At 47.4% G+C, this 21,388-nt stretch overlaps 1 protein-coding gene across 1 annotated transcript; it reads right to left on the reverse strand.

Annotated features, from left to right (window-relative positions):
• Positions 1–755: 755 nt before the first annotated feature.
• Positions 756–11,127, reverse strand: SHH (sonic hedgehog signaling molecule). Its single transcript, XM_051611974.1, has 3 exons — positions 10,604–11,127; positions 5,506–5,767; positions 756–1,562 (listed from the first exon to the last, which is right to left on the reverse strand). Exons 1-3 carry the CDS (start codon positions 10,910–10,912, stop codon positions 856–858), a joined length of 1,278 nt encoding a protein of 425 aa, XP_051467934.1. The 5' UTR covers positions 10,913–11,127; the 3' UTR covers positions 756–855.
• Between the last annotated feature and the right edge of the window lie 10,261 nt (positions 11,128–21,388).

The raw sequence follows: 21,388 nt of genomic DNA on the forward strand, positions 1-21,388 counted from the left end.
CATCTGAAACTATTTAAATTAAAATAATATATTCTCATATTTTACACTATTTCAAAAAACGAAATGTGATTCAGTTCAGCATTGATCTCTCAAAAAAATCTAATTTACAATTCTGTGTATAAAAATATAATTTACGGACCTCCATGAAGTTTGTCTTTTTTTGTGTGGTTGGTTGGTTGCTTGTTTTTTAGACTTGCTGAAATGAAGGAGCAATGTAATGGAGAGATGAGAAAGTACAGAATTTTGCTTTCTGAAAGTCAGGACACACATGACATGTAGAAAAATAGACTCTGCGCAGTTTTGCTTGGCCTCACAAAATAATTTTTTTCCCTGTGAGTACAGTTCACATGATAATAAATTATCAAAGAAACTATTTAAGGCTCTTGAAGGTCCGGTTCATATCATTTAAAACATCTATTCAAAATACCAAAGAAATAAATATCCAGGAGAGGAGGAAAAAAAACAGCAAAAAACCAAAACAAAACAAAAAAACAAAACAACAACAAAAAAAAGAACAAATAAAAATATATATATATTTATAAACTAAACAGAACAGAACTTCCTGGGGTCTTTGTTTCCCTTAAAGTCTACTTTGGACTGTCCTACTTAATTATTATTATTTTTATTATTATTATTTTTAAGTCTTAATCCGTGCTCTCTTTTAAAAATATGTATTTTTTTCCTCTTTTTTTTTTTTCTTTTAGGTTTTTCTTTTCTTTTTTTTTCTTCTTTTTTTTTTTTTTTCTTTTCTCCTTCTGTTATCCTTCCTCTCTCTCTCTCTGTCTCTCTCTCTCTCTCTCTGTGTCTGTCTCTCCCTCGGAGGCCAGCGGGTGGCCAGGATGGCTGGGGATGCTCTCAGCTGGACGGCACCACCATGCCCAGCGGGTGCAGAGAGTCACTATCCAGCACCCAGCTGCCGATGTGGTAGAGGAGGCGAGAGTACCAGTGGATGCCGGGGGCAGGGGGGGCATCCACCAGGGCCCCCCCGGCGGAGGGGCAGAGGGTGGCCAGCATCCCCTGGAGCAGGCGGAAGGGAGCGAAGGCCCAGTGTGCCCAGCTGTGCTCCTCGATGACCGCGTAGCAGGAGGCCAGCACCCGGTTGATGAGGATGGTGCCCTGGGCGGTGAGCGGGGCGTAAGCCCCCGAGGCCTCCTCCCGCAGCGCGACGCTGTGCACGGCTGCTGGCAGGAGCTGCCGCCCGCCCTCGCCCAACACGTAGACTCGTTGGCCCGGCCGAACGCGGCTGGCGAAGAGTGCCCGGCTGCTGAGGGTCCCCTCCTGCGACTGGTTGTGTTGGGGGGCCACGAAGAGGAGGTGGGCGGCCGTCAGCAACAGCCGGGCCCGGGGCTGCCGGGTCTCGATGACATAGAAGAGCTTCTGGGAACCGTCCTCCCGGTCGAGGAAAGCGAGGAAGTCACTGTAGAGCAGCCGGCCCTCCGCGTCAGCCACCAGCACCCGGTCCCCGGGGCTCAGGTCCTTCACCAGCTTGGTGCCTCCTTGCTCCAGGTGCACCGTGGCCGAGCCGGGGAAACAACCCCCTGATTTGGCAGCCACTGAGTTTTCTGTGCAAGGAGAGAGAGGCACAGTTGTGTTAGAGGGAGCACCTGCTTGCCTGGGGTATGGGGACATAGGGTTACAGGGGCAGGCACCACTTCCCCAGCCATCCCTGCCCACCCAAGAGTGCATGATGTGGCCTTGCTCCCCATCCAGATTCCTCCATCCTCATTTACCAGCTTGGCCCATTTGCTCTCAGTGGGTCTCATGAGAGTTCCCTTCCCCTTTATAAGCTGAGGAAGTTGGGATTGTTCAGCCTAGAGAAGAGGAGGCTCCATGGTGATCTTATAGCTACTTTCCAATATCTGAAGAAGGCCTACAAGAAAGCTGGGGTAGGGCTTTTTACACGGGTGTGTAGTGAGAGGACAAGGTGCAGTGGTTTGAAGCTTAAAAAGGGGAGATTCAGGTTGGACATTAGGAAAAAGTTCTTCCCTGTGACGGTGGTGAGATGCTGGAACAGGTTGCCCAGGGAGGCTGTGGAAGCCCCCTCCCTGGAAGTGTTCAAGGCCTGGCTGGATGGGGCCTTGAGCAGCCTGATCTGGTAGGAGGTGTCCCTGCCCATGCAGGGGGGTTGGAACTAGATGATCTTTGAGGTTCCTTCCAGCCCTAGCCATTCTATGATTCTATGATTCCTGCCAGACTTGAGCTGCTGCATCTCCTTTTGGGTTAGGAGTTAAAAGGACCATTTTTCTTGTTCAGGAGATGGGCCAAAATGTTTTTCCTTCAAAAAAGCTGTTCCAGAACAAATCTATTCTGGAAGAGCTTTCCACTTGGATACTGTTTGCCCTGGCCCTGACACCTGATGGTGGATAACTAGCAGGTTTTCAAAGCTGAGTGATAATGCTGGAATAAGGTTTCTCCTCCTCCAGGTGAGTGTCCATGCTCACAATGCCCACCTAGGGCAGCAAACAGCAGTGAGCAGGAAGGGACTTTGCCCCAAGGACCACACCAATTTGCACATCACCTCACTGGAAAACAACAACCCACATTTCCCAAGACCCCCTCCATCGGCCTGTGCATAACCCTGTGTTGCCCCCCAAGCCCTCACTGCCCTCCTGCTTGCCATGGTGGCTGCTGGGGCACATGTCATCCCTGATAACATCCCTGCGTGGCACCTCCACTTTTCTGGTTCACTCCTCTTTTCACAAAATAAAAAAGCAACTCCTTTGCTGGAAGAAGGTTGCTGTTCCCTGCCCCAGGACAAGTGGTCCCCAAGCAGTCCCGTGCCTGTTCCAGACCCAAATGCATCCTGTTTTCTCCTCCAGCTTTCTGGGTTACTCGGAGTTCAGCTACTAAATGCTGTTGCCACTGCTGCTGCTTTACAGTGCTCCTGAGAGAAATAATCTCAGGTTAGAGAAAGCAGAAAGAACAATGAGATTTCTGGTGTCTCCTGCAAATCTCTTTCTGGAAGCAGAGCCATGTGCAAAGCAGTGGGAAAAGACTTCTCTCCTGTTCCAGGCTGGACTCTGACTTAGCCAAGGGATTTCTAAAAGCTCTGATTTTTCTTGTACTGGGTTGTAGCCCACGGTATGTCATGCTAGCAAGTGTCCTTGCTATGTGTTGACATTCCTCGTTCCTCCCTCACCCTCGCCTGGTTTCTCCCGGTTACTCTCTACAGCAGTTTAGAGTCCTGGTGGTTTATCTGCTAAAAGTGGTCAGATTTTACATTCTGCCTCTGTGGCTGGTACTGAAGCTCTTATGATTTAAATAAGCCTTTGGAGTGTCTCCTAATGACTCTCTCAGGAAGGACAGGAAGGGTGAAAATTAGACCGTTATTGATTTGCTAACGACTTTATCACTTCTCCTTCAGAAATGAAGCAGCAAGATCTCCAAGGCCTCTTCAAGGAGGACATGGCAACAAACAAGCTATGTTCTTTATGTGGAGCCCTCTGCTAGCAAGCTACACCTTCCTACAAGCTGGTGGTAAAGGTCTGGCTTGAGCTTTGTTTGCATATTCAGGGACTTGATGAATAGATCTAGTAGTGTAGCAGCTCTACAAACACGCCAGTGAATTGGCAGAGGTGCGAAAATCTGCTTCTTTGAGCAGTGCTTGTTTGGGTTTTCTAATTAAAATCCAATAAAGGATCAGCATTGTCATTCTGATTCATGTAATAAATGCAGACACTCTTGGAAGAGAGGACACTTCCATTTTTTTCCCAGCTTCTTCCCCCCCTTTTCTCCCTCTCCCTATTTGTTCAGGTGCAGAAACCCTATGTGCCAATTCACACACATACTCTCCAAAAAACCCAGGACCTTCCAAGCACTATTTGCACAGCAGAGCCACTTTTCCAAGGCACTCAAGATCTGTATTTGAATTTTAAATGTAGAAGCTTGCTCTAAATACTTGCTGCAGCGCATTATCAATGTCCCTTTTACCACCCCTGCCTCTCCCTCCTCTGTCCTGGTTACAATAATTCAGGCCTTGGGGGAACTCTTCTTTGCATTCCAGTCTCCGGGATCATACTTTTTGCAAACAGAGATCTAGATAAAGAATCTTCCTGCCTGGCATTATGGGGTTTAATCTTCTCATAAGATGCTCTGTCATGAAACGAGGTTTGGACAGTTTGAAATCAGGCTGAGCGGATGGAATTCAAGCCTGCTCCCTTACAGCCTGCCTGGTACAGTCACACGACCCTGCCTGACACCCTCTAACTACTGCCCCACAGTTCGTGTGTGCCGAATCTCAATGAGCAGCTTGGGGTTACTCCTCTCTTATGAAATACCCGTGGGGGTGGATTAGGGGGTGCTCTTGGGCTAAGGTCATTGAGTGCCACAATCAGGCACCTTGCTCTGTAAAGCCCGTCTTGACTCTTGAAAGGGATGTTTCATATCCCCACACAGCTGACAGCTTTGCAGGGCCTCCTTTGGGCTGGAAAGGACCAGGGAGGCGAACAAAAGCAGGAGTGGGCCCTCAGGACAAACCTCACATGGACCCACCTCGGCTCAGCCCCTGGGGAGCTTGGGGCTGGGGGGGATGAGACCCTCTTGCAGACAGGCATGGCAAGGCCATCCCCTGCCCTGGGGCTGCTGGTTTTGAAGCAAACAGCTATATTTAAAGAAAGCCCATTATTTTCTTTTTGCAAGCAAGTGCTTCTTGACACTTCCAGCGGGCTGCTGGGCTAGGGGATGATGATGAACAGCACTTTAGCTGCCTTGCAGCCCGGTGGAGGAACATGGGGGGTGGAGGAATGTGGCTGGCACTTGCCAACCCTTTTGCTCCCCCAAAAAAGTGTCAAGGAAATGAACTCGACTGGTCTGGGATTTCTTGCAAGCTGTTCCCGGGTTGAGACAGCGTGTGGCGTTGTAAGCACAGGGGAGGGGAAAAAATTATCTGTATGTGTATCCCTATCTGGGAATTTCCTAGCGGCTACCGCTGCAGAAGGCACGTTTCTTATTTATTTTCCTGGCTGGCTCCCACTCCGAGATTAGCGATCGCGAGTAAGGCGTGCAGCCAGCGGGGCGGCTGGAGACGGCCACGAGTGTTTGTGTTGAACATGCTGTTTGGATGGGAAAAGCAGCAAATCCCACGGGGGGAGGAGAAGGGTGTGTGGCTGCGGCGCAGCGCTCGTGGGAAGGCTGGGCAAAAAAAAAAAAAAAAAAAAATTAAAAAAAAAATTACCCAGATAAATGTCCAAAAGTGCTGCAGCTGACCGGGAGTTCCCCGCTCCCCCTTACACCCTGCCCCTTTTTAGTTATTTTTTTTTTTTCCCTTTTCCTTTCCTTTCCTTTCCCACCCCCTGGATCACTAAGAGGGGGGCAGGCAGGCTGCGCCTTCCGCTCCGCACCCCTGGAGGAGCCCCGGCCGGGCGGGCAGGAGCGATGGGGACACTGCGCAGTGGGGTGGAGGGAGACTGGGCGGCACCGGGCAGGGCGGGAAGGCTCTGAGGGCTTGAGCAGTGGCCAGGGGATCCTCCCGACAGCGACCTGTCCCTGGCAGGCTGTCCGCCTTACCTGCTTTGACAGAGCAGTGGATGTGCGCCTTGGACTCGTAGTAGACCCAGTCGAAGCCGGCCTCGACGGCCAGGCGGGCCAGCATGCCGTACTTGCTGCGGTCCCGGTCCGAGGTGGTGATGTCCACGGCACGGCCCTCGTAGTGCAGGGACTCCTCGGAGTGGTGGCCGTCCTCGTCCCAGCCCTCGGTCACCCGCAGTTTCACCCCGGGCCACTGGTTCATCACCGAGATCGCCAGGGCGTTCAGCTTGTCCTTGCAGCGCTGCAGGGGTACGGGCACACGGGGAAGGGCGCATTGTGGGGGGGTACTGCTTCAGTCAGGAGCAGACCCCCTCCTTCACCATCTATACCCCCCACATCCCTCCCCAGGGCCGCATCCCGTCCTCCCCCCCGAGTCAAAGAGCCTGCAGTCGTGTGTGTTTCTCACTCTCCCCCGTCCCCGCAAAGCGCTCAGCATGACGAGCTGAGCCAGCGCTGAGTATCTTCTCCCCTGCTGCCAGGGAGGGACGGGGAGGCAGGTGAAGAGGAGGAGGATGAAACTTGTGGACACGGGAGGAAGAGGGGCTAAACACCACGAAGACCCACAGGGAAGGAGCTGCCCCCTCCCCCGGCACCTGCCGCAGGGGCAGGGGGACCCCTCCGGGTGCCGGAGGACTCCCCCGCCCCATCACCGGTACTGGGGATTGAGTGTGTCGGTTCAAAGCCACCTGCACGGGGCAAATTCCTGCCTCTAAGTGCCCTGTCCCCTTCCAGAGAGCGAACTTTCTGCCGAGAACAAATACTCGCCATATATCTTGGAGTCACGGTTTCCACCCCGGAATGTCTCTCCGGGTCTTTTCAGCTTAATTCTGTGTTGAAAGGGGTCTCAATACATGTTAACAGCCTTTATGGGAGGGAGGGAGGGGCGCTGTTTTTTTTTCTTTTTCTCTCCCTTCGCCCATCACTCATTAGAGCCCTCAAAGCAGCATGGGTTGGAGCATTCACTCCGCTTCAAACATACATCCGCGCTCGCCTACAAAGCCGAGCAAATCCATACAATAATATAGCTCTTAGTGGGAAGATGAAAAGCAAGGGAGGGCCAAGGAGGGAAGTTAAGCGAAGCAGGGATGCTATGCAAGCTAGGAGACCCTTTGTGTGGAGCGAAACGTTTTCTAACTCTGTGGAGAAGCACTACAGGGTTTTCCATCACTCCCCCGGAGCCCCCGGCCTTCCTCGGGGCTGAAGCGTGTCCGGCAGCACCGGGGGCCTGCGGGGCCCGAGTAGATGAGGGCGGCGGGGTGTGGGGAGGGGAGGTGCAGCGGTGGAGAGAGGTGAGCTCTGAACGAAGCCCTGAAAGTTTGAGGGGGATTCCTATTTTGGCTAAGGTGGGGAATAAACAAGCCGACGGCACGGGAAAAGGACTCGCAGCCCCCCGGAGATGGAAAATCTGCGCCGAAATCAGAGTTTGACTAAAGGTACAAAGTTAGAAACACACACGCTGACAACTTTTGCATCCCCTTTTTGAGATGAAAATAACTCATGGCTTATGCACGATGTGGCTCGCTTGATGCAAATATCGATGGGGATTAAAGCCAGGAGGGATGCAGTAAAGCTGCTCTTCCCGCACTTGTGCTGGCCTGACCGGGATGCTTGGCCTTCTGCAGGACCATTCTGCCCAGTGTGCTCCCAGCACGCCCAACAGCAGACCGCAAAGGCCCTCTCTCCACAGCTCCCAGAAAGGCAAAGACCTTATCCCATTATCCCGACGACGCTTCTTGCAGGGACGTGACAAGGTTGCTCAACAAGAAACTTCCCATGTTGTCTATCAACAGCCATAAAAAGCAATTCCAGCAATACACAGGTCCCCGAGAGATATAAAACTCAATCGTAAGCTCACGTTGGACTCTCTGGCCTACAGTTTTCTAGAAAGAGCCAATGTCTAGGTTTCGGCATAGTTCCCCTCAACAAAGCGCAGCAGCACAAGGAAGTCTGATGTTTCCCCCCCATCCCCACCCCCCGCACACCTGAGAGGATGGATACGCTCCTCCGCTGATTTACAGGGGCAAGGGGGCCAAGGATCAAACGTTTCAGCTACTGATAAGGCGGCAACACTGCGCGGCACGGCGGTGTCTTGCCCCGCGCTGACGAACGGGCAGCGGTGCGGGCAGCGGTGCGGGGCTTAAGCCGCTCCGGCCCTGCCAGCAGCAGCTCCTGGCTTCGAGCGAAATCAAGAAGAAACGACCTCCTAAAGGACTTTCCTCCCTTTTATACTGCCTGAGCTGGATTGTCAGAGTCAAAAGCCGTGAAGCCCAGACTATTTATTAATTCATTGGGTCGTGTGCCACAAATCAAGCCCAATTCTGTTCAGCCACCGTGAAGCTCAGCAGGGCTGCCCCCACTAACGCTTTGTGTGGAGGCAAAGTTGTTCAACAAGCCCTCTCCTGCCAGCTCCTAATCTCTTCACAAATGAATTGCTTGAAGGAAACACTTAACAGGTACCTGTCAGTGTAAACAACCTGGTGGGCTTCCTAAACGCCAGGCTGATCTCTAAATTCCTCACATCACGCACAGGTTGTGTGCCTGCATTACACGAGATTGCTATTTTATTTAATACAAATTCCAGCTTTATCATACTGACCTGGCCTCCTTATCTCTCCCCCGGATCCAGCCAATGGCGGGGATGGGGGGGAGGGAGAGGGAAGCGTTCAGCAAACTGCTGTTGTCACCTGCAAAGTTGAGAACCTGACTTACCTCCCTCTGTTTGCGTTTTGGGTTTTGGTTGTTTTTTTTTTTTTTCTTTTTTTTCTCCCCCCCTTCTGGAGTTAATATTAACCAGCGGCTAATGCACTCGGCAACTATTCTGCACGTTTAACGATTCTATTCAGGGAAGATCTCTCCATGGTTGAAGGGCTCGTGAAGCAGGCGTTTAGAGGCTGGGGTTTAACGAGAGGTTGCTGGCCGAGGGAGGGAGAGAAAGCAAGGCAGGGAGGCGGGCGGCAGGAGGGCACCCCGGGGCGCTGCAGCCCCGGCCGTGCCCGGGGGACAGTGGGCAAGGGCAGCAGCCTCTCCGCCTCCTCCCCAGCTCCTTTCCGCTTCCCCGCTCCCTGCCTCGCCGAGGGGTGCAGGAGCCCGGCTTGGTCCCCCCACCTCTCTCCCTTCTTTAGCCGCTGGATCAGCCGGCGTTGCGGCCCCTTCGTCCCCGCTGCCCTCAGCCCACCTCCCCCCTTTTGTGTCTAAGGCGCGGGAATAAGCACTGAAGGAGGGAAAAAAAAGGAAAAAAAAGAGAAGTATTTGTTTTCGTTTCGTTCGTCTGAGGGAAGTTGACAGAAGGTCAGGAGTTCAGATGCTGCCAGCTAATGCAGCGAGAGCGGCCAGCCGCGTAGCCGGCGCGGCGTGCCCCGGGAGAGCCGCGGGGCCGGGGTCAGCTCGCACTCCACCCCCGGCCCGCAACCCACCTCCCCCGACCTGCTCCCTGCTCCCCCGGCCCGCAGCCCACCTCTCCCGACCGGCTCCCGGCTCCCCGCCTCGCCCCGCTCCGCCGCGCACACGCACCGGCGCAGACTCGCGAGGGAGGGATGCGCAGAGCCCCGGCGGGAGCCCGTCTCCCGCGGAGCCGCCGCCGCCGGGCTGCGAAGGGAAGGGAGAAACCCGAGCCGCCGCGATCGATACGCGAGGGGAGTAAGTGGAGCTGAAAATGCGAGAGATGCGGCTGCCTCGCCGCACGCCTCGCACCGCAGGCAGCGAGAGGCGGAGGACCGCGGGTGCGCAGAAGGGGCGCGGATCGCGCCGCGCCCGAGCCGAGGACCGACAGCCCCTCCGCACCGCTCCGCACCGCTCCGCGCCCCTGCGCGGGGCAGCGGCGGGCGGGCAGAGGCGCGGCGCTCCGAGGTACGGTGCGATTTAAGGTGGTCGGGAGGAGATGGTGGCGGCCGCCGGTCCCTCGCCCCGGGAGACCCGGCAAACGTGCGGAAAATCAGGCCGAGGAACGGGGAGAGTTTGGGAAATTCCACCCCCCACCCCCTTCCTCGCGTCCACTCCCCGCCTAGTCCTTCCAGGCGAGTCCTGTTCTAGCACTGAAGGTGGGGCTTAAATGTATTAATATTAAAAAAGCGCTGTTGACCTATATTTGGAGGAAACCCATTTCCAGTGTCTAGATTGCATGTAGTTTCAGAAACTCCGGGATTGGCAGAGCAATTGACTTCATAGAGCTCTCTGTTGAGCATGAATAATAATTATGAGGTGACTCTCGGAGAGGTTCTCTCTCTCTCCCTCTCTCTCTCTCTTTTTTTTTTCTTCATAAAATGGTTCCGCAATCTGATTCCACCCGAGATCTAATATTTACCCAGTTGTAAACCTTGTGCCATCAGATTTTTCAAAACAGAAGGTGATGCAATGCCGATAAGTTGCAAGTCCCTCCCCTATGGAAGTACCAGAGCATTGGCGGCGAGCATCCTTAAAGAAATATCAATATATTTACGCTCTGATGGGCACAATTGCAAATGATGGTATTGCAATACGAGCTATATAATACGGAATCAGGAGAGGAATGGTCGATCCGGCTTCAGCTGCCTTTTGTGAGTGCACCACTGCATGCCTACTAAATTTAGAATATGCTCGAGAGGAAAATTAATAATAATAAAGACTAAAATGAAATGAAGCAAAATAATAATAATTAAGTAAAATAGATTAAAAAAATCAAGTCATTAGGCGTAGCAAGCGAGGACTGCGTTTGTAATAATGAGTGAGTGGCCTGGCGGTCACTATACACTTGGGGTCCTCTGAGCTGTATGCAATTCGTTTGATCAAAGTGCATCCTTGGGGACAAATGCAAACAGCAATCTCTAACCAAGTTACAGGGAACGCCATGGCACGGTAAGGACTGTAAGTATCACACAGATTACCCCACCAAATATCTAGATAGCTCCAGCTCCAGCCCCTGCTAACTTGTCTGGATAGATGGTATTTACATTCAATGGGGGAAACTAGCCGAGTTTGGAGGGGCGGGGGGAGGAGGGGGAGAGGGAAAGGGGGGGCTTTCAAAAATACTAAGACAGATGCGTCCTTTAGGATTGCTCAGAGAGGTTAACAAACACAAATACAGGTATCTCTGTGGCTCTACCTGAGTCATCAGTCTGTCAGCTCCCGTGTTCTCTTCATCCTTAAAAATAATGTCAGGGTTGTAATTTGGGGTTAGTTCTTTAAATCTCTCGGAGTTTCTTGTGATCTTCCCTTCATATCTTCCACTGGCCCCTAGGGTCTTCTCTGCCACATTGGGAATAAACTGCTTATAGGCTAAAGGGGTCAGCTTTTTGGGGTGTCTCCTTTTTCCAATGCCCCTGCCTGGTCCACAAGTCAGCCCAGAGGAGACTAAAAGAGCGCAGATGAAGCCCACCAAGAGAATTCTTGTCAACAGCAGCATTTCGTCCATTGAATCCAATTACTTCAAAGCTCTCTGTGCCTATCCCTGGCTGTCTCTCTAGTGCTCTCTCGCCTCCTATGTCCTTGTCTGCTTTCTGAATCGTATACTATCCACCGATCCCTAGCAAGACAGGTGCTGGAATGGCAGGCTTTAGGTCGCTGATAACGGAACACATCGGAGTTAGGTCGGGAGACAGCAATCGAGAGACAAAAAAAGGGTCTGATTTTAATGGTAGCAAAGCAAGACGCTTGTGAGAGGAGTCTGCCTTTAGTTCTATATTATAGCTGCCAGGGCCGAGAGCTGATTGGCCAAGGCGAAACAAGCTTGTCTTCTGATGTTTTAACCCTCAAAAAGGCAACAAATTCTTGAAAGATTTTTTTTTTTTTTCCTTTTACCTGAAGGGCTTGGAGCTGAGAGGGGTGGAGATCGCGCTTTCTTGGGATAACATCAATTACACGCTGTTGTTTGGGTTTTTTTTCTTTCTTTTCTTTTTTTTTTTTTCTTTCCTTTTTATTTTTTTATTTATTTTTTCTCTCTCTCTTTTTTTTCCCCCCAAAAAAAAACTTTCTTGGCAGAATGGTACATTTGTCAGCAAGAGGAACAGATGACTCTGTGAAAGAGAGAAATAAATAAATAAATAAATAAATAAATAAATAAATAAGATTATCAGGCTGCCTCAGTGCAAGTCAAGTTTCTGAGGACAGTTGCGGTTAAATAAAATGCCGAATTATCGGGGACCCGGACAAATAGAAACGTATTGGGGAAATACTGAAGCCCAGGTGGGGAATAATGAGGTTTAAGAGCGCACCCACCTAAGTGGCTTTGTAACAGGTTTCTCCCCCCTGAACAGGGAGATTGCTCACCCTCCTCAAGACATACATTTTTAAACATACTCGCCTTTTAGCTGAGAAATCACTACTTTAAAGGCAAGAAACAAGTCAGTCTGATGCTAGGCGGCAGTTGTATGAAGTTAGCGTGTCTGACCTGTGTATCACACAACTGCAGTGCGGAGAGAGCTAAATGGCACTTAAAAAAAATACATATAAAACCAGGACTATCACCCAGTTTAAAATAATACTGTATCTTCAGAAGTGCATGAAAAGTCAACTGATTAAAAATAGATGCTCTCCCGAGCACGCTGGGGCTGTATTCTTTGTTTCTTTGGTCGAAGTCGAAGAGGAACGTTTTAGACTCTTACACCTCCTTGCGGGGTGTCATTAAGTTTTTAAGAAAAGCATAGTGCTGAAAGCATCCGCAAACACAATTAACAGAGATCGATCCAAGCAAAGTGAATGGAAAGGGGATAAGTTTAATGTTAAATTAATTGTTATCTCATGCAGCGTGGCAAGTGATGTCTTTATCCCGATCACCAAAAGCTACTAATCAGACAAAGGTGTTGAGAGACGAGCAAAATTGCAGAGATGAGGCTGATAGAGCAGGTTAGACAGAAAAGCAGAGTCCCATATGAACAAACACTTATCTGACTGTAGAGAGCTCGTTTACTTTTGCTCCTAAGAAAACAGAATTTGTTCTAGAATCCAGAAACTTTCAGGAGTTTTCAGGAGTAATTAAAACGGCCAGGAGTACCCACTGAAGCAATTCAAAGCTCACTCTCTCAGAAAAAAATAATAATATAAAAATCAACTTTTTCTTTTTTAAAAAAAAAAAACCCTCCTTGGAAGGAGCAATTATAGGGGAGTTTTCCGGTCTGTGACATCGAGCTGAGTCGCAATCAACTTAAACCATGTGAAAATGGACTTCAAAATTAGCTTTTAAGTGGTAAAAAAGTTGTATATCCGTAAACTGTAACAAGCAGGACAGCAAGGACTTTCCAGGGACTAAGAGGTCTTTTTACGTAAACTTCAGAAAAAGAGCCAAAAGAAGTGATCAGAAGCTCTCACACCGACTGTAACTGGTGCTCTTCCCTCTTTTAGCCTGCACTTTTCTTCTGTTATTTATATTTCTTTGAAGAGTTTCAGTGAATCATTGATCTATCTTATTCCACTTTAAATTTAGGAGTTTTGACTTGGGAGTGGGTAAAAAGTCAGAGAATCAGCAGCTTGTCTTCTAGGTTTTTATCAACCAACTTAGCTGCAGAAACAAGTTGTATAACAGCTAAATACCTGCTTCATGCTATTAAAAAACAAACTTAAGCTTTATCTCCCTGTCTGCTTGCATGTGAGAAGACAGATACAAGGAATATATAATTTATACAAAAGAGGGTATGTTCTTTTGATGTGGTTGCTTAAACAGCATGACTTGATATAACAGTTGATTAAACAGTGCCAAGGAATAAAAGCTATTCTTAATGGTGTGGGATACTGCAAATCTTTTATCACCCCTCTTACCTTGTCCCCCTCCCCAAGGAAAGATGATCGATATCCCAGGCACTAGACGGGTGGACATCGCAATGAAGAAGTATGGAGAATACGGATAAACTCCCTCATTATCAGATTGCCATATGTACAAAGCAGTCACCCAAAGATTAACAGGGGAGGAAACGCAAAGAAGGAATTAATTAAATGCAAGTAATAAATGCGCGGGGAGGTTGGGGGGGAGGCAAAGGGAGAAATCAAGAAAAGTTGTAACTGTGGGAAGCTTGAAATCACCCTCCTATCAAATTAGATGTGAAAGAAAACAGAGCTGGGGGGTGCGGGGAGGGTCTGCTCAGTTTCAGCGCAGGCTGGAGCTGGTTGCGGCCCCGCCGGGAGCTGGGAGAGGGGCGGGGGGAGCCGGAGGGAGCCGGGGGTGGGGAGAGGCCGGAGGAATCGGGGAAGCCGGGGAAAACGGCAGAGTAGGGGGTAGCCGGGTCGGAGCTCCCGCCCGCCTGCCCTCGCCACTCTCCGGGCCTCGGGGATGCTCCTGCCTCTCTCCTACCCACGTGAAATTGTGATTTTCTTTTTCCTTTTCATGTTCTTCTTTTTTTTTTTTTTTAAATTTTATTTTTATATTTTTATTCTTTAAATGCCACAGCTTCTGGGGAAAAACAGCCCGCCAGGCTCCCCAGACACACACTCGCGGGTGAAAGGAGCGGAGCAGGTTCCCCCCGACGTGTCTCCCGTCGCTGGCACCTCAGGCTCCCACCCGCCCCAGCCCAGCGCTGCTGCGGGCAGGGAGCACCAGGGCCCGACCCGCACCCGCCCCTGCCCGCCCCACGGTTAACATCAACAACAGCAAAAACCCCAAACCAAGCAACAACAGCAGCCACCAGTCGGGCACTGATGCCTTCTTTAGAGGGATTAAGCCCTCGGTTGTGGATTATAAAAATCAATGCTGCGTTCTGTTGTCCTCCAAACCTGCAGGCCGCTCTTTTGCTCCCTGGGGAGGGAGGATGGGGCTGTCACAGTCCCCTGGGGGGATGCAGTGAGATGCTCTGCACCCCTCTCCCCACACCACCATAAACCAAAGCCACTGCTGCCCCCCCATGGGGAGCAGCCCCCAGGGTCTCTTCAGGGCTGCCCAGGGTGAGGGTGCTGCAGAGGGCTCCTGGGTGCAGACCAATTTGCTCCACCACCTCTGCCCACACAGCCAGTTCCCTCTTAGAGCTGTCACTGGGCTCCCTGCTGGGCCTCAAAGCCCTGGTGGGGCGGTGGGTCATCTGGATCCCTGGTCTCCTGGGTACAGCAAGCACCACAGTTCCAGGAGCACCTACCACTGACCCCACAGAGTTCTGTTGTCTTGCTCTGGTGCAAGCACCCATCACAGCCCCATGGCCCAGCTTTCTTCACTGATGTACCAGCTCTTTAAGAGACTCCTCCAAACTCCATGCCTGCTCCAAGGATTCCCCCATCCTTCAGGGCCATGGATGAGGCTGGGGGGTCACACTGGCCTGGGCCAACCCCACAGAGCCCAGGCTGAGAAGGGGCAGCAGTGGGTGCGCCCAGGCCAAGCTATTTGAGAATCTCAGTTATTGTTTGTCTTTTTTTTTTCTATTTTTTTTTCTTTTTTCTTAAATCTGGACTTGCTGCCAGCTGTTTGGTCTGCATAAAGACAGAGAAGGGTTTAGACTGCACAACTGAGGTTGCTCACTGGCCATTTTAGGCTCCCTGAGTTTTCTTGTGCCAGTATATTTTGGTTGATGAATCCCACAATACAAGATGTTACCCTCAGAAAACTAGAAACACAAATATTTGCATAGCCTTTAACTGGATCTTACTTAGTTAACACCCTTAGCAGCCACTGGTTTTGCTCACCCTTAAAATATAGATTTTAAATAAATCATTGATTTTTAGAATGTTAAAGTTTCATCCTTGTAACTTCTTTTCACCTGTGATGTTTCCCAATAAATTTGGGACCAAAGTGATCATTGACAGAGAAGTAAATCACAAATAACTTCAGTGAAATCAGAGCTTTTGCTAGAACAAAACTGATGTAAATGGAAGGAAACTCAGGCTGGCTTTTCATCTGAAGCTTTGTTTGTTTCTTTTATATACCCCACGCTCCTTCATGAATATGTTAAACTACTTTATTTAAAAGAACTGTTACACATCCCTTGTTGCCTATCCTGGTGGTATCTTGGAAATCAAAGTTAAAAATTTCAGTTCAGAATTACTAGTTAGCTGGCAACTGTACCTTTACAGTAACAAGCGGAACAGCTCTTATTCCTTGGAACTTCCTTCTGAAAACCAGAAGACTTGGCACTAAGAGTTTTCCACCCATTTTTGTTTGTCAGAAAAAGTCAAGGAGTCACAGAGCCAAAGCCTGGTATCTGCTTTGATTCGCCCTTAGTCAGGCAACAGTTTATAAGTATTGCTGCTACAGGAAAAAAATACTCTGTGCATATGGAGAAGCATAAAATGGTTGCTTTCCAGAGTAACTCTGTCTACATGCATTGATTTTGCAGTTTTCATATCCATCTGCTTCTGGATTAATGCTAATCATTGGATTGAATATGGTCAATAAAGCCTTCCATCATACACGCAAAAAATAACGTGGGCAGCATGATTCATTAGACATTGTTATCTATATTTGGTGTGTACATTTGCTGTTGACCCAAACTTTGTAGCAGAGCTTTCCACAATATTCCTTATATCCTCCACAGGGCAATATATAGTGTCTATGGATTTAGAGAGAAACCCTTAGATTTATCTGCCTTCTTACTTCTTGAATAACTCAACATTTTCCCATGCCAGAAACCCCAGGTAGGAATGTTTATAACTTTTTGTTTGTTTGTTTGTTTCCTGAATTGTGATCTGCATCCCTTTTTCAGCCACTTCCTTCTGGTCATGAGTAGTGGGGAAAATCCCAACCGAGGTGTTTGTATCCACGCAGGGGAGGTGGGAGGGAAGCAGCCACTAGGGGAGCTCGATGTTGGGAGTAACCTCCGAGCATCTTACTCACAGCTTACCCAGCTTTCTGCAGCCCCCAGGAGTGGAAGCTTGAAAGCAGGTGTTAAGTTTAAAAACAAAGAAAACCAAAACAAAAAAACCAGAATAAAAGAAATGGTCATGTTTTCTAACTTTATATATTTTTAATAGCAGGCAACATTACAACTAATATGTGAAAGTTATTTTCTTGTCCTTCTGTGCAATGAATTCTGATGTGTGTGTGTGAGCTTATCCAAGTGCATGGAGCTGAGAAGTAATCATGACATATATATCTCAAGCTTCTGATGACCCATAAAATTAAGAGATATTGAAATGGAGCTGCTTAAGCACAAGCCATGAATTCTAGACTATCCTGTGTTTAGTCCCAGTTGTAATGTTTACTTGCTTTCCTGGTTTTTGGCGGGTGACTTAGATCCAATGTTTGCATCACATGAACCTTGCTAAGAATAAACCCTCAAAAGATATCATATCTTTTTCTTCTTGTTGTTGTTGTTATAAAAATTCTTAAGTGGAGTACTAATGGCTAGTGTGTTAATTTGGGTTTTGGTTGTTTATCTAAGGAATTTATCTAGGCAAGTGAGTCAATGATCATTAGAGGTTGTGGGTGTATGAAGAGCCAAAATGGATTTTTCTCCCATGTAAATCAATCTGAGTAGGTTGTTACTTGGCTGTCTTGGGGTCCCACCTATTCTCAAATGTACCCCTGAGTGTGAAGAAATTATTTATTTCACCAGACTTGCTCTCATTGCTTTCAGTAACAATGATTATTGAAGCTAATAAAAGTGTTTAACATAAAAAAGAGCCTATGCTTGGTAAATACCAATACTCTCCACAAATGGTTAATGTAAGAATTACCTTTTAGCAAGAAGTACATTTTAAGGGGCTGTTTTCCCTTCAGAAAAAAAAAAAAAAAGGGAAAAAAAAAAGCAGATACATAAATAACATTGAAAAAATGCAAGTAATGCTGGCTGTCTGACTTGCACTGTTCTTGCATTTTAGGGAAAAGTGCAGAGTCATCTTTTGGAATATCAAGTAACAATACATCTCTGAGTCTGTATGATATGACAGCCAGAGAGGGGATGCTAAGAGAAACCTGAAGGCATGAGAGAAATTCAGACTTAGCTTGCTGTCTCTTGCAGTGTGAGGTTGGCTTGCCCAAAGTACACAAACCAACAGACTGGATCAAGGCTCTCTGTTTGGGCAGAGATCAGAAACAAAGCTTGCCCTCCAAAGTCCACCTCATAGCCAGATCCAGCCATGGTAACCACTGCATTCACTGGGCCATGGTAGCAGGAGAGGTATTTGCATGATTGTCTTAGTTTTTCTTGTTTCCTTACATTTGCAGACTATTTTTTAGCACCGTTTACATGTTTTCTTTCTTTTTTCCTGGCATATTTACACCCCAGCTTTTTAAAATGCTTTATTCATGCCAGTCGGGTTAGCAATGTGCTTGTTAAAACAGTTCCTAATATATTGTATATGACTGAAAATGACTTAATTGTTCTGCTTCTTTCTGACCCCAATTACAAAACTGATATTGTTTGAGTCGCTCTCAGTTGAGAAGTGCCTACATATATGTCACTGGGTGACTTGGAAACACTTCTTAGGTACATCAATTCAATTGCTCTTATTTATTTATTTAGATTTGTCATAATGACAGTAAATGGCCATCTGAATCAATCTGGGCACTTTGCAGTCATTAATACTGCAGCATCGATATCACATAACACAATTATAGTGCAATAAATTACCCATATGCCTCATCTGTTACCCAACCAAAAGAAGAGCTCCCCATATCTATCACATTGCTCATTTATGTCCTTTCCCTCTAAAACACCTTGATAGCAGAAAAAAAGGACTCTGAAATGTTCCTGAAAGCTTAACAAAACCCTGTCCTTTCCAAGAGAAGCAGCAGAGAAGAAAGCTCAGGATGTTCCATCAGCTAATACTTCCTGATGAACGGAGAAGGACCCAATCCTCTGCCCAGGCAACTAATGATGTTACTTATATTAACATCAGAAAACCTCAGAAGGACACCTTCCATCCATCACATCTGCAGCTGGATCGTGTGACAGTTCAGGAAATCTGGTAACTCATCTCAAGCCACAAGGGGCTTTCTAGACTAAGGCCAAAGTTCTGAATTTTGTGCAGAAACCTGTGCAAACCAAGGCACTGGTTACATGTGAGGCCAGAAGCAGAAGCAGAAGATGGTTACCACGGTCATTACCATCTTCAGTCTCTGGGTTGTTTTCAGGAATAACGTAATGCAATGACCAATTTAGCACACTAATCTCCAAGCATGGAAGGACTGGGGAGCAGCAGAAAGATTTGCATCTGAATCCCACCATCCTCTGACAGGTGATGATGTAAGGAACTCCTTAGTGCAGCTTCTTTCTGGGCAGGCAGTAGTAACATCGATCATTTTTACTTCAGATGGATTTCTGGAGCATCTTTCCTGGGAGGACAGAGAGAGGGAGGGTTCTTGGGTGCAAAGGCTTCTTTGTGCAACCACAAAGCTCTGTGCTCCTGTGCCTCTGTCTCATGGGCTGGAAGGAGAAAGAAGCTGGAGTTGAACCAATGATTTTGCACAAGCAGTAGCTTGAAATTTCAGTAATCCCTGGAGTCAAGAAATTTTAATCCTTTTTCCAGTTTCCCACAGGATCTCCTTAGAAAACCTATTAGGACAGTGGATTTGACCCTGGTAGGCCTTGATTCAAAGTCCTCTGGATTCAGTCAGAGCCTTTCTGTTGTTTTCAGTGGATTTTGCATCGCTTTGATGTTAAGTCCACCACATTTGTGTTGCTCAGAGCAAACTGCTCTTGGTGCTGTTAACAATTCCTCAGATTCATACATAAAAGCAGAGAGGTAACACAATGATTTTATAGCATCAAAGTAGCATGCCCTGCTCAGCTCCCCGGTGAGATTTCCTTGGGTAACTCAACAAGCAACTCTACAGGATAACAAACTGTATTAACTATTCATGCTAGATGGTTTATGTCTCCTTCACAACTGCAGCAGTATTGTCCAAATCCTCCATAACAAGACAACTCATCTATTGGTCAAATTTGTTTGTAGAATTAATCAATTTCAATCAGTAATTGCCTTTGGGCAATAGTTCAATCATGCCCTCATCTTTTGGCTGTCATAAAAACAACTAAGTTTTGAAGACTAAAATGCCTCACTACTTCAGTGCTGAAAGCCAGACAGTATAGATGTTGATACTTATTTTTTCCCTATAATAATGTGTTTTGCACATAGCTTTTCCCTGGGCATGGAATAGCAATGCAGTGACAATACTGTTGTGAACGATGTGCCCATCTATATGTAAAATAATCTTAATGACCAAAGAAGGCCAGTTTTGAAGAGCGTGATGTGCCTCTCACTTCAATGCTGCAGTTATGAGAACTTTGCATCTCTCCTGGTTTGAACACAGGCTAATGTTTTTCTTTTTTTCCCAGCTATTCTCTGTGTATGTTTTTCTGTATGGAAGAGAAATTAAATTTGCTGGAAGTGCAGAGTTTTCTTCATAAGAAAAAAACACTCTTGAAATATTCATAATAAAAAAAACAAACCAAAAACCCCCACACTCTATTACTTCACTCAGCCTTCCTTTCGGAAAGCAAAATAAATCATAATTTATGCATGGAGGCTTGAAAATCAAAATAGTCACAAAGTAGCATAAGGGCAGCCTGACAAAATAAGGCTAGAAAATAACCCACCATGTAAACAAGGTAAGTGACACAGACAATTGGGCACTGAGAGCTTAGTGATTTTTGAGACAGGGGAAAACATTTCGCTGATATAACCTAAGGGAATTTTGAAATCACTCCAAAATGCACTACCTGAAGACAGGCAATTTTTGGAATGCGTTCATATTATGTTGTTATATCTAAATATGCTGAGCAAAGAGCAGTATAATATTTCCCTTTTCTTATATGCTGTTAAAATGAATTCAATTTGAGGCAAAATTACTCAGCTTTAATAGGAATATTTTGCTATTAGTATCTAGTTGAATCCTGGGGCCAGTCAAGTAGGCTGCAGACATCAGTGCAGCTTGATCTTTTATTTTTATTCATTTATTTTTATTGTGGCAAAGCTTAGAAGCCAAGAGAGAATCAAGGACCATCTTACCAGGCTCTACCCAAACAAATCCAAGAAGGTCTCTTCTTCAAAGAACCTACCCTTTTATTTGCACTGTGTGAACTTCACATTATCTGTGTGAAGACCTATTGAAGCAAGTGGAACAGTTTACAGAATGAGGCACATTAAGACTTCCGATCTGACGTAGCAAAATGAAGCTTCATCAAAGTTCTCAGCTGTTCTTCATAGGATGTAGTGTGAGAAATGCTTCACTTGCCTTGGCTCAAGGTCTCATCCACAGTTTTTAAAGCTTTCTGGCCAACCTCCTCTTTAGATATTGCTGAGGCAATTACAATCAGTGTTTCAGAAAGGACTGGATACTTACACAATTGGAGTATCTATGCTGAGTAGACAGTTTTAAATGATGTGTGAGCTTTTTTAGAGTAAGTTCCATTAAGTATCTGGAACCAGGAGGAAACTCCCTTTAAACTCTCTGCCACGTAAATACCCATTTTGAGGGTCAGCCAACAGAAGTTACTGGGCCTGGCTGGAGCCAAGGGGTGAAAGGTTTCAAAGCCCTGGTTGGTAGCACAGGTCTTTCTTAAGGAGTGATTTCTGCATCTGCCAGCTCTGGCACAAGGTCAAATTGCAACAGCTTCACAGGTCAGTTCTTGATGACTGTCCAAGGGGGCATCCTCACTCATGGTGAATGTGTGAGAAGTGGTTCATGGGACAGCCTCATCAAGCTGATGCTGCTTGGAAGGCACAGTGAGCCAGGAGAGCATGCCTAGCTAGTTGTGGCAGTGAGTTGCAGCACGGTGACTAATTCAGCTTTGTCACCTGAGTACTTATTTAAGTCTTCAGATCTGTAAGTGGCTTAGTGGCTTTTGAAAATGTCACTTAGGTATGAAAATGTTCTTCAAATTGTTCAGTGAACTAAGAATCAGAATGTGAATGGCAAGTCTACAGAGGAAAGAAGCAGAAGAACCCCACCCCTACCTTTCTTCAGGTCATTAAAACTACATGGAGAATGGATGTCTTTAATTTTTATTAGCATTTTCCAGTCTGATGTCTTGAA

The sequence above is a fragment of the Apus apus genome, chromosome 2, assembly GCF_020740795.1.
Source record: "Apus apus isolate bApuApu2 chromosome 2, bApuApu2.pri.cur, whole genome shotgun sequence".
In the NCBI taxonomy this organism is placed as follows: Eukaryota; Metazoa; Chordata; class Aves; order Apodiformes; family Apodidae; genus Apus; species Apus apus.